At 32.9% G+C, this 12,666-nt stretch overlaps 5 protein-coding genes across 5 annotated transcripts in view; 2 read left to right on the top strand and 3 right to left on the bottom strand.

Moving 5' to 3' along the window:
* The window catches only part of cubi_00351 (uncharacterized protein), a gene marked incomplete at both ends in the record, with an annotated part of 4,973 nt that extends 2,710 nt beyond the window's left edge, over positions 1-2,263 (bottom strand). Inside the window, 2 exons of the mRNA XM_029017365.1 lie at positions 1-2,045; positions 2,135-2,263. The exon at positions 1-2,045 is cut by the window's left edge and continues 858 nt beyond it. Of these exons, the coding sequence (XP_028875944.1) occupies positions 1-2,045; positions 2,135-2,263 (2,174 nt within the window). The remainder of the gene's footprint in view (positions 2,046-2,134) is intronic.
* Positions 2,264-3,477: 1,214 nt separating this feature from the next.
* Positions 3,478-4,379, bottom strand: cubi_00350 (uncharacterized protein; the record flags this gene model as incomplete). The annotated part of the gene is made up of 4 exons (XM_029017364.1): positions 3,478-3,639; positions 3,716-3,784; positions 3,847-4,224; positions 4,326-4,379. The coding sequence occupies 4 exons, from the start codon at positions 4,377-4,379 to the stop codon at positions 3,478-3,480; spliced, it is 663 nt and encodes a 220-aa protein (XP_028875943.1).
* A 464-nt stretch (positions 4,380-4,843) lies between these two features.
* Positions 4,844-9,262, bottom strand: cubi_00349 (uncharacterized protein; the record flags this gene model as incomplete). The annotated part of the gene is made up of 1 exon (XM_029017363.1): positions 4,844-9,262. The coding sequence occupies one exon, from the start codon at positions 9,260-9,262 to the stop codon at positions 4,844-4,846; it is 4,419 nt and encodes a 1,472-aa protein (XP_028875942.1).
* Positions 9,263-9,815: 553 nt separating this feature from the next.
* On the top strand, positions 9,816-10,143 carry cubi_00348 (uncharacterized protein; the record flags this gene model as incomplete). The annotated part of the gene is made up of 2 exons (XM_029017362.1): positions 9,816-9,875; positions 9,982-10,143. 2 exons carry the CDS (start codon positions 9,816-9,818, stop codon positions 10,141-10,143), a joined length of 222 nt encoding a protein of 73 aa, XP_028875941.1.
* A 1,090-nt stretch (positions 10,144-11,233) lies between these two features.
* cubi_00347 (telomeric DNA-binding protein) lies at positions 11,234-11,830 on the top strand (the record flags this gene model as incomplete). Its single annotated transcript, XM_029017361.1, has 1 exon — positions 11,234-11,830. The coding sequence occupies one exon, from the start codon at positions 11,234-11,236 to the stop codon at positions 11,828-11,830; it is 597 nt and encodes a 198-aa protein (XP_028875940.1).
* Between the last annotated feature and the right edge of the window lie 836 nt (positions 11,831-12,666).

Genomic DNA, 12,666 nt, shown 5'->3' with positions numbered 1-12,666 from the left:
GTAGTGGTGGTAGTGGTGGTAGTGGTGGAAGTCGTGGTGGTGGTAGTAGTAGTGGTGGTGGAAGTAGTGGAAGTGGTAGTAGTGGTAGTAGTAGTAGTAGTAGTAGTAGTAGTAGTAGTAGTAGTAGTGGAAGTTGTGGTTGTTGTACTGGTAGATTCTTCATCTTCATCGTCACCTAAATCTTTATCTGTGTTATTTTCTTCATTCTTAAATTCATAAACCGGTGAAATCCCACCGACATCTGGAATGCCCATCATCTCTGGGATCATCTTCTCCAAACTCATACTCTGTTGATTTCTATCATAAATTCCAGGAAGCTTATCAAACAAATCAGAACTTAGCTTACGAAAATTATTTGAAGTATTTTGCACTCTTGGGACCTCTCCACCTAGCAAGAATGCATTGTTGTTAGGCCCATGATTGTTCTTTGCCATTTCTTTGGGAGTAGTGGGAGGACCAAACTTTTGAGGTCTGAAATACCCTCCCATTACACTTTCACATCTTTGGGTAATTGGGTCATATGTCCAATAAGAAGCAATTCCACCTCTGTCCGCAAGAACTTCTTTTAAGCAAATTTGAGGCGAAGGAGAAGTAGTGTTTAAGAGAGGATCTCCATTAGTAATTGCAAATCCAAATACTGGATAATCACATTCAAAGGTATTTTCTGAAAAATATGAATTGTAATCTCCGCTTTCATTATTACCATTACTATTATTTTCAATCTTGACATTCTTTCCAATCAAATTAAATAATTGATTTGGCATTTCATAATTACATTGACAATATCTTGGACCAGAAACAACATCAGGAGCAGATGTATAATCGAATGAAACTGCATTCATATGGAACGAACATTGTTTATTCACAATATTGTAAGACCATAACCAACAATGGGGATCATTTTGACAAAGGATATTACAATCATCAACACCATAAACATTATCAACAATATCATAAAGAGGTTCAACCAACTGAGCTCCTGGGAATGCACAAAATCCAGTAGTGTAAGTAGTGTAAATTGGACTGTCACTATCAAATGATGTCAAGTTTAACCCATATACACCTCCTGTAAATAGTTCTGGTGCTCCTTTCTTAAATATAATCTTTGAATCTAGTAATTCATCAGTGTCCTGATTCTGATTCTGGTCTAAGTCTTTCTTGTCCCAAATCATATAAGAGTTTGTATTGATGTTTTGGGCTTTGTTATTCACTGAAAGTGATATTTGTTCTGTGAATGGGAGTAAACTTATATGTACAAAAATTGGCTTTCCTGAAATTGTCTTATTTTGGTTTTCAGTAGATAAAATATTACTAGAATTAGTCTCATAAACCAATTTATGATCTGGATAATTTGGAAGGCCCATTGAAACAGAAAATGTCTCCATATCATATTTTTGTGTACCATATATTACATAAGAGGATGCTGTTTCAAATGGTAATAATAAATTTGAATTTGGTGTTGAAAATTTCATGTCAAATAAACTTCTTGGTATCATTTGAGTTTGAACATTTTTAAATCCACTTGTGAAAAATAACACCTCTCTTGATGGACAAGGATTTGGAAACTCAAAACTTCTGGTATGCTCATTCAAGTCTGTAGAATAGGTCCAAACTGAAGTAAATGGACCTAATCCCTTTACTAGTAATGGGTCATTATTAGATTTTTCCTGAAATATTAACCTTGACTCTACCCATGATTGAGCTGATGTATTTCCACATTTTAGACCTGTTGGGAGATTGATTGAATGTAGTGTTGGCTCAGAGCTACCTGTTCTATTTGGTAATAATACTGTAATCTTTACTGTTCCTTGATTACAATCAACTACTGCATAAGATAATGAATCCGAACAAACAAAACCAAATTTGGAAACTTTTGAATTCTCAACCTGTGCAATAAATTGAATTGATAAATATGGATATATGGTTGGAAGCAAGCTCTTTGTTATTGGAAACTTATATCCATATTGGCTTGTACAAACTTCAAATTCTGAGTCCAAGAATGATGGACCTGATAATACAGTAAATTTTCGATCACTATTTGCATACTAAAACATTTAAAAAAAAAAGGTTAATTTAATTTTATCGAAATTTACTAAAGTTGATGCATTAACTTGGTTTTCTTAAACTCACTTACCGTATATTTCATATAATCTTGAGGTATTGGATTACGTTTTGTTGGATTTGTTGTAATATCATTTAAATCTGTTTTTAACATTAAAAACTTCCTCATACAGTTATCTGCAGAAATGTCCTCATTAACCATCAAATTCCTCAAACCTAGAATGAGTGAATTCCAATTTCTTTATTTAAGAGAGCTTTATTCATCATATTTACACTTACCTTCTTGTTTCATTGATATTTTCTCGCAATATATTCTTGCTATTAACAAGAAATATACTATAATGAAACCGTTAAAAATCTTCGATTTAGGCAAATTCATCATTATTTATTTCAAACAACGAATTCTCTTTGAATATTATTTTGTTTTTTCTTTCTTTTTTAACTAATTTTTCTTGTTTCCTTAGTAATACTTATCTATTAATACAATCTATCTCAATATTAATACTGTCCAGCTCGAAATTATCACATGTAATTTTTTAATAGGAAATTATTATTAATATTATTAAAATATAATAAAAAATATTTATATTATATTTATTGCTTATCCAATTACTCGACTGGTATCTTATTATAAATAGTGCACCAAGTGGGGCACAAATGCAATCCTCACGCATTTTTTTAACATTTGTGATTTAAATATACTAATTTTTTGCACACCCCCTCATTATAATTCTGACTTATATTTTGATTCTTGAAAGCATTTATAGTTCTCAATTATCTAAATTTGGAGATAATCCTATTTTTTCTTCAATATATATATTAATAATTAGGGTAAATTTCTTAAATTTTTTTTAAAGCAATTAATAGAAAAAATCCATGTTTTTTTCCCAGTTTTGTTCAATTTAATTCTTGAGAAAGAAGTTTATTAATTATTCTGAGCCAGACTTTAAAAATTCTTTTTTTTTTCTATATTAATTAATTTTTAAGTTTCTTCCATATCAAACAAAATGAAAAATTATTCAAATTTTATTTGGAAATAATGCTTTTAAAAATTTCTATATTCCCTAGAACATGATTTAAAAAAAAATTTGTTGACTGGCCTTTTGTTTTTAATTACGTAACTTACCGGTATTTATACTTTTGTATTGTTTGTCCACATAAATGCATGCATAAATACAAATTACGTGTCAAAAAAAAGTTCCGAGAAAGAATTATAGATAAAGAAGGGTCAATACAATTTCAGAATGGAATATAATTAGATTAAAATTATGAAATTATTTTTAAAGGTTAAGTAAGAGATTTAGCAGGGTAGTTAGTATTTTAAAACATAATGTATCTGAAAACAAATTTTATACTAATCCTTTTTTCAGCAGTTGCTAAATTAATCAGATGGAAATAATCTTTTTTACCACCATTTTATGAACTACTGAGACTTTTGGTACTATTTCCTGTGCTGTTAGATGAGGAAACTAATTCCGTAGAATTGGTATCTTTAGGAACATACTTAACATTTTGTTTGGTGGAGGGGAATACTAGTGACATTTCGTATTTCCAAGAACAATAATCAGATTTTACAGACTAAAATGGAAGTTTAGTAGATAATAGTTAAAATGGGTTTTATTTTTAATAAATATCTATATTGATTAAAACTTACCTTAAATTTAGTCAGTTGTTCATTTCCTTTGAATTTCAGTCTAATGACATTTTTTGAGTTTATAACGATCTATATTAATTAAATGAATGTTAACTCCAAGCAATTTGAATTACGGAAACAAGTTAACTTACTGTAGAGAAAGAGTTTGTATCAATTCCAACAGCGAAATGAATTGTGTCATTTTTTGAAAAAGTTGTATTGTCTGGTAAGATGGCCTTATCACTTGTAAGATGCCAGTTTAAGTCATTAATTTCTACAGAATCTTGATTTATATTATAAAGTAAAGATGTATAATTTGCTCTCGTTGATGCCTGAATCTGAACTAAAGGATTTAGATTTTGCCCTTTCCCTACTTCTGGAATTTGACAACGTAGTGTGAGAAATCCTCCAGGGTTCATTCCTCTGTTTAATATGACTGATGTAGAATTCACACAGAGACGTCCCTCATCAAGATAACATTCCCCAGAATTATTCAAAATTATATTTTCAGAAAGTACACCGATTAACTTCTAAAAAAGTTTCCAAATAAAAACTGTTCATATTTATTTTCCAAGTTTTTCTTTATATTTCTCTTCTAAAGAAAGGCATTGGAAATATACTTCCAACTTACCTCAGAGAACCCAATTAGCTTGAGTAAAACGAAAACCAAAAATCTAAAATTCATTGGAGATAAACACAATTTTTATTGTATTCAATCCAGTTTTACATTAAGTAAGTAAATAATTATCTGTGTATGTATATGTAATTATATTTTTCTCTTTTTTTTTTCTTCTTTTGTAATTTATATATACTTAATTATAGGTATCCAAAAATATAAAGCAGCTTCCCGCCTAAACTGCATGTTCTCCCCACATCCTTAAATTAATAGAAGACATATCTAAGCAAAAACAATGAAGATTTTAAAGGGAAGGAAAAGAAGTAAAAAACACAAATAAATAAAAAATTAATGAAAAAAATGTGATTGGAACTTAATATTAGCTAAATAAAATCATGACGTAACATATATTGCATTAAGTAGAATTATAGCTCAAAAAAGACCATCACCTCCCCATTCATACTATCACCATTTTGAAGTTACAGATTCCGATTATTTTGGGTCTAAGCTTGGATTTTGGTTTTCATTTCTTCTCAAAGAGTATTTCCAGTTTCGTCTTCCTCATGAAGCTGATTATTTGTATCATCAGTATCTTGGAAACGCCTCTTTTTCAACCTGGATCTACCTTGAATCTCCTCTTGGCCAGAATTTTCCTCATTGTAAATAGGGTCATTGTAGACGTTTTCTTGGATATGTTTTTCATCCTTCTCCTCTTTCTCATTTTCATTGTAATTCTTCCCATCCTCATTCTCCAAAAGTGCAGCTGTCTGTTCTTCTAGACGTTTGAGTTTCAGTATTCTCTTTTCTTCTCGTTTACTTTTCTTAATATCATTCTGCTTGTTCTTCTTTCTATTTTTTTTTAATCTTGATTCTAAAAGACGTGATTCCGGTTCTGAATCTGAGTTTTTGGAACCGTTTTGTTCTAAATTGGACTCGCCACCTGAATTGGAAAAAATACTCTCACCAACAATGTTGCCAGATCTGGCTTTATTCTTATTTTTTTTACTCTTTTCTCTATGCTTAAGAGACTTAGAAACGTGTTTTCTTTTGTTTTCCTCTGTATCTTCAGCAGAGTCTAGATTTGATTGAGTATCTGACTGTGTGTTAGAACCCGAATATGAATCTGAATCACTCCTTACTTCTGACCCATCATCATCAATATTGTCATTATCATCCACATCTCCGTCTCCATCAAAACTCTCAAGGCCATCACTTCTGTCACGTTTAGAAGACTTGGTTCTTTTTTCAACTTGAATATCTGGTAAACTCGCTGCTATACTCTCAGCTTCCTTTCCAAGCTCAATAGAAAGAAGTTTAATCCTCTCAGAAGCGGCCTTCTCTTCCTCTTCCTTTCTTCGTCTCTCCTCCTCTTGCTTCTTCCTAAAATCTTCACTTCGAATTCTAAGCTCCTCAACGTCTCTTTGTTCCTTCTCATAAACTTGCTCAACTATAGGCAAAAGCTCCTCAAATCTGGAATACAACTTCCTACTCATTATTAACTCCTGCTTTGTAAGGTATTCAATATTTGGAAGAAGGTCAGTCCCTTCTAGTGGAATTGCAGACAACTTATATCTAAACTCATCTTTATTTTCAGTGTTTAAAACAATCTTATTATCCTGGTTATATCTCACGATACCTGGAACAAATTTCTGAAGTGAAGTAATATTAAGCTTATTGTTCTTGATCTGGTTGATAAACTTCATATCAACAATTTGAAAAGTTTCTTTGATAATTGAAAGCCAGTGATAAAAGTTTCCAACTGCTTCACATAACATCATCCAGTATTTTACCCTACCTGGATGTTTTGCTCTCTCCATATCTCCCATTTCCGAATAAACAAGCCTCTCTAAACAATATGTAAGTCCTATCTTAAAAGTCAAGTCACATGGCCATCTCAAAGTCGCTTTCTCTAGTAACTTTCTTGCATCCTCCCACATATTCATATCAAAACAACACCTGATTAATGACATGTGAATAATCTTTTCTGTAGGGTCAAATTGTAAAGCTTGCTGAAAAAGCTTCACTGCAGTTTTCATAATCCTCTTTTGCTCCGCAAAGTGCGGATGAGAACCCAACACCTCATTCCTTCTATCTATTCCACCCACATTATTATCATCCACTATTGATTTCAATGTCAAATTATGTTGTACTGGTGGCGGGTTCCTCTGAGTAGAAACTGCCAGTAAGGCTGCATGCAATACACCCAAATTAATTAGTGCCACGTAATGCATGAAAGAGGCGGCACCCTCCATAGCACTAGAAATATCTGTCATATATTTCCACATATCTTTAGATGGTTCGAGTAACCCACATTCAGCAACTTGGATAAGAATTAAGTTACTGGCAATGTAATTAAAGGTTTCATGCCTGAGAACTTCTGACAATACGAGTCTAGATTGGATACTTGTTGGGTTGTACATGCTCATTTCACTAGAATAGCCTGACTGGGTCTGTGACTTGGCCTTATTATAAAGCGCCAACCCAAGGAAAACTTTACCTATGTTAGAATAGTGTGCATTTTTTGATTTTATTACTTTGCTTAACGCACTAAAGCTTTTATCAGGTTTCTTTTGGCAAGAGTAAATATGAGAAAGCAAAAGGTTTGCAGATTCGTGGTTATTACCTATTCCTGGAGCCCAAGAATATACCGAACTTGAACTTGGGTCTGAATTTGAGGCCAAATTTAAAGATCCAATTTCTGGTGATTTTGAATTTAAAGAAAGCTCACAGTACTGAGCAGCTAGTTGAAAATCATTCCTTTCTAGTGCAAGACAAGCTCTTCTGAGCCAGGCAGAGGTGAACCAAGGAAATTCAGATGTAAGCCTTTTATATTCATCATTAGCATTAGCATAGAATCCCTTGAATTCGTAACAAATAGCAGAATTAAACCTGATAACGATTTCGATAACTTTGTTAGAGCTTATTGAGCTCTTTGTTAACCATTCTCTGCTTTGAACAAAAATTCTCAGTGAATCATTTAGCATTGTGTACTCATTACTCCCAAGAGAACAGTGTTCTGGAGATAAAGATGTCGCACATTCCATGATACATACTCCTAAATTATTTAGATAAATTCCGTAGTTCTCCTTGACAAGATCCTTATATTTAAAGTAAGAAATTGCATTCATTATTAGATTATCACTGCTTGATTTACTTTGGTTCTCATTTGATAAAGGGGAGGAGTGACAATTGACTGTTAGGTACTTAAGACAGGAAAATAAGAGTACCACTAAAGGTAGAGGACTAAGAGATGCTGAGTAGTTTGTATATTTGGAAATCAGGGTGAAAATGACTTTATAATTATAATCTGTCCGTCTAATTGTCCTCCTTCCTCTAGATAAAAGAGAAGTTGTAATTTTCTGTAAAAGGAAAATGATAACATAACACTGCTTTGAATCAATTTCATCCATCTTATCCAATATAAAAAATAGATAATGTAGACAGTTTAGGAGTCTTTCTTCAATAGTTAGCTGAGAAAAAATTGAGATAGTGGTTGGAATCATTGCGGGATCTTCAATACTCATAATAACTAGTGAAATTGTGGGTATTAAAAATTCATATAAGTACTCAATAGGTAGTTTATAATCTTTAAGGGACTCAACTGACCCCTTAATACCCATTGAATCAAATGCCTTCTGTATATAACGGGTTGCAATGTCCCATTTTTGGAGTCCACAACTAGTTTTAATGGCTCCTAACAGACAAGATAAGTAGAGATCCAGTAGACTTTTGTCTGTTTTATAAAAACTCTTGAGTGTATCAATAACTGTAGAATAATGAAAATGAGCATTTGTAATATCTTTCCTAAAATGCAGTCTTTTTGCAATTTGGAAATGGGCTTCTAGAGAACAATAAAAGTTTGAACATCTTTTTGAGATGTTGTGTAATTCTCGCTCAAAGTTGTTGTTGGGAGCAGAGCCCAAATAGAACTCAGCATTACTTGCATACAAAACAAGAGCTGGGTGTCTTGGGAAGATCTTAGCTACCATTTCAAAAGCTTCTTTCAAGCTTAAACCTTTGTAATTAGTGCTCTTTGAAAAACATAAAAGTAGGTCAGAAAGTGTTTGTCTTTCGAACTGGCTTAGTGAATCAATAAAAGCTGGATCCTCCAGTAAGTCCCTGTTAAGTACAGCTTCTTCTTGACCTTTTCTTGTAGTAAACAAAGCTTCCATATTTTCTTTGTCAGTATTATCAGTAGCATTAGTGTCCTCTTTACATTTGGCGCCAAACTTGGAAATAAAAATTGCCCTTTTACAACATTCTTGAGACTTTTTAAAGTTTCCAAGGCGAAGGTAGCAGCAAGCCATAGCAAGCCTGACAGTGTTTGGGCACTTTTCAGATCCCAGAATAAGGAGAAGAGTGGAAAATAGTCTTAAAGCTCTGGAAAAGGACATCTTTTGATAGAGAACATTTGCTAAACCAGATATGGCTTGAGTATCTTTAGTATTAGACTCAAGAGATAGACTGAATTCTTTCTCAGCTTGATCTAGTAGAGTGTTTCTTTGGGAAAGGTCAACTTCATTTGTGATTGTGCTTTTATAAAAGTATAGAAAACCCCAGTACTTGTGAATAGACTGAAATTCATTACAAGAGTCATAATTTTGACTGTAGAGCTTCATAAACTGTTTAAGCCTCTCTTCTGATTTTCTTAGAATAGACTCTGATCTTCTGAAATTAGTCTCAAAGCAGTCCAAGGCTAAGTTAAGTTCGAGCATGGTCAACATTCCAATTGTTTGCAGAGCACTTTTGAGAAGATTGATAGACAATTCAGATTTTTCGTTTAATGGCTGGTTCTGACTAAGTTTTTGATCCAAAAGTTCATACTCTTCAATGCATTCTTGTAAAAGAGTTTCACATTTCTCAAATTTTCCAGTGTTGTATAAGTGCAAAGCAAGTGAGTGCCAGGATTCTAATGTGAATCCCTCACTCTTAAGTTTTGAAACAAATTCCATAATTTCTAGCTATAAAAGTTTATATAGACAGGGCAATTAAGCATGGGCACTAATAATAAATAATAATAAATATATATATATTTATTTATTTAGGAAACCTTCCAGTCAGTTTCTGTGGTGTTTCCCTCACTTTTTATGGTGCATTAAAGTTCTTTTATACACAAATATAGGTATAGTTTTCTTCTGTAAGCTTAAATTCAGTAAGCTTTATGATCCATATTTCTGCGTTGGTTTCTCACTTACTGTTATATTCAATCGCTACAAATCAACTGGCAAAGTAAATATCATGCAACCAAACACTCATTAAAGCACAGTAATTTGCCCAAAATTAACCGGTCCTTCTTTTTTAAAAGTTAATGATTCTTGCTTTTGAATTTTGTTTTTTTTCAATGACATTTTCTATAAATAGCCAAAATAGTGCCGCCTAATTTAATTTAAATAAATAAAATGGCGATGTTTTGGCGCCGACAGATTTAAATTAAAGTATTTGGTCTTAAAGACCAAAAAGGGTTAACACAGAAGGAAATGGCAATTTAGTGCAGTTGAGTTTCTTATGGAGAATAATGAGAGTTGCAAATTCCTATTTTGGTTTTCTCAGGGTAAACAAAGAGGAGTAAGATAATTGGTAGTTTGTTAGTAGTATTTGTCTTTAGAGGCATATTGATAAGTTAGAGTAGTAGTAATAATAATAATAATAATAATAATAATGACAATATTAGTTACTCCAATTTCATGGTGGTTTGTGGAGAAGGAGCCAGACCGAGAGGAACAGGTGCGGAGAGGATCACGAAAGAGATTGGACTAAGGGAACGGGAGGAGAGGCACTAGATGAACTACAAGCTATTAAGAAAATACAATTGGAAGAACAAAATTTTCGCTAACAAGATTTGATGCACTTTGGAGACAAAAAAAGCACACATATTGATTAAACTTGTCGGAACATTCATGTTTGAGGAAGAGTCAGTAAAGGAGAATAAAGGGTAATGGATCTCGAGGTAGATTAAAAAATTGCGTTAAATATGGGCCTTTCAAGTTCAGAAGAAATAGTGCATACTAACCAATAGGTTCAAATGTTTAGCAATAAGGAAATAATGTTGCAAAAATCAAAAAGAAAATAGCGACAACCTCTAACACTGTTTCAACTAAGGTGGGGTGGGGATTGATGTCGGTTTGTGCGGGACGGCACCCATCTTTTCTGGTGTTTATTATGTCAGTATTTACCGGAAAATGACAATGTCTCCTCTTCCCCACATTGCCTCAGCTCTTTTCACTTACTTCACCAGCCCCCCTCTCCTTTTCCTTCTACTTTGTTCTCTCCCCAAATCCTTCCTCGTTCCTCCCTATGAGCCCCCTAACATCTAACTAGTTCTGTTTGTGTTCTTAACCTACTCACTTTCTCATTTTAATAATGAAAAATTTAATTTATTAATTAACAATAATAGTAATAATTTATATTTTTAGTATTATGAATTATTATTGACTTTTGGAGTAGACGGCCCGCTCCCGCCATTGCGACGGTACCCGCATGGCGCCCGTGAGGTTTTGGGCGCCGCCGACAGAAATAGTACTACATTGTATAGTAAATAATACAAGGTGTATATAAATAAATAGTGGAATTGCAAAGAAAATGTATGGGAGTATAAATAAATAATTTGGCAAAATTTTATTATTAAATGTATATGTACACTTTATAATTAATGGTATACGTAAAGTAAAATAATACATAATAAGATTCAAGCAAATTAAATAGCGTCCTTGATAAAGTCATAGTAAATTAGATAGTAACTGGACTAAAATTATTTAAAGAAAAATAAGAGGGGATCAGATCCCTCTAAAAAAATAATAAAGAATAAAATCCAAACAGGAAAAAAAATATTGTGTTGGTCACAAAAGACGTAGAATAACATCAAAGTTTTAATCTTATTTTTTCCCTCCCAAGTTGATAGGAATCTTCCTTATTGTATATTGAAGATGGTGTCTGATAAAAGCTGCCGTGTTTATGTTGGTAATCTTCCATGGAAGGCAAAGTGGCACGATCTTAAGGATCACATGCGACAAGCTGGAAATGTTATTCGAGCAGATGTCTTTGAAGATGAAGTTGGCCGTTCTAGAGGTTGTGGAGTAGTTGAGTACTCATTCCCAGAGGAAGCTCAGAGAGCAATCAATGAATTAAACAATACTACATTACTTGATCGTCTAATTTTTGTGCGTGAGGATCGTGAAGATGAATCAAGTAGATATGGTAGGAGATCAAACAAATGGAATAACAGGGGATATGGAATGAGAACAAGGACTCATGCTCCAAGACCTCCTCTGAAAGAAGAGAATAAGGGAAAACAGGTCTTTGTTACCAATTTGGCTTGGAAAACTACACAAGAAGATCTTGCTAAGGCTTTTAATGAAATTGGTGCTTTGGAATCTTGTGAGGTTTTCTACTTTGAAGATGGAAGATCACGAGGAATTGCCACAATTGTTTTTGCGGATCCTAACCATGCACAAATTGCTGTGGAGAAACTTAACGATCGTGAGATAGATGGTCGCGAGATATTGGTTAGAATTGACCAGTAAATTAACAAGAATTAGCCTATTAAAGACAATCTTTTGTGACAAGGATTCTTGAAAGGTCCCTGCTTGTCACTTTGGAGTTGGATCTGGAACTTCTAACTTTTAATTTAACTCGGTCTAAATAATTTTTTTTCCTCATAATATCGGATCAAGATTTTCAAAATACATAACGTTTATTCCAATAAAGAAACCAAAATTCAGTTATTAACACGATTATAAGAGATAATGATATCACTTTCATGGTAAAATACCACCAAGAATAACACTATACATTAAATACATCACATCCAGTTTAGATTATTGAATTAATCTTGTCGTGTTTGAATACCATATTTTTTCATTTTTCTATAAAAAAAACCCCTTTTTTTTGCTACATTACTCACGCCCGTTCCTTTTCCTAAAAATTCATCGTCAATTCGCTTTATTGCGACCTATCTCTAATGTAGTATTTCCCCCTTGGACTGGAGTTGAGTTAAAGCTTGGAAGTGTAGATATTTACAGATATGGGAGCGGATGGTGACGGTGGTTAAGTCCCAAAAAAAAAATGTTGAAATTCCTTTTTCTAGAAGGAATGAAGTAATGGAGATAGTTGAATGCTCGTTCTATCTTGCTAAATTAAAGAGTTAGCTTATTTTTGGTAAAATAATAAATTACGTGGTAAGCGGGCAGCTCATACTAGTCAACTAATTTTTAAAGGTTTAATAAGCATGCAAATGGTTTTTTAAAGAAGTATACAACTGACTTATAATAAAGCTGAGAAATATTAATTTTGGAAGTTTTAGTAACAGGCGAAAGATATCTAATTATTTGATTTTGCCCACCAAAATGGTGGTATCAAC

The sequence above is a fragment of the Cryptosporidium ubiquitum genome (assembly GCF_001865345.1).
Source record: "Cryptosporidium ubiquitum isolate 39726 chromosome Unknown contig_11, whole genome shotgun sequence".
Taxonomy (NCBI): domain Eukaryota; phylum Apicomplexa; class Conoidasida; order Eucoccidiorida; family Cryptosporidiidae; genus Cryptosporidium; species Cryptosporidium ubiquitum.
The sequence above is the reverse complement of the archived record's forward strand: the minus strand, read 5'-3'. Positions and strand labels throughout refer to the sequence as shown.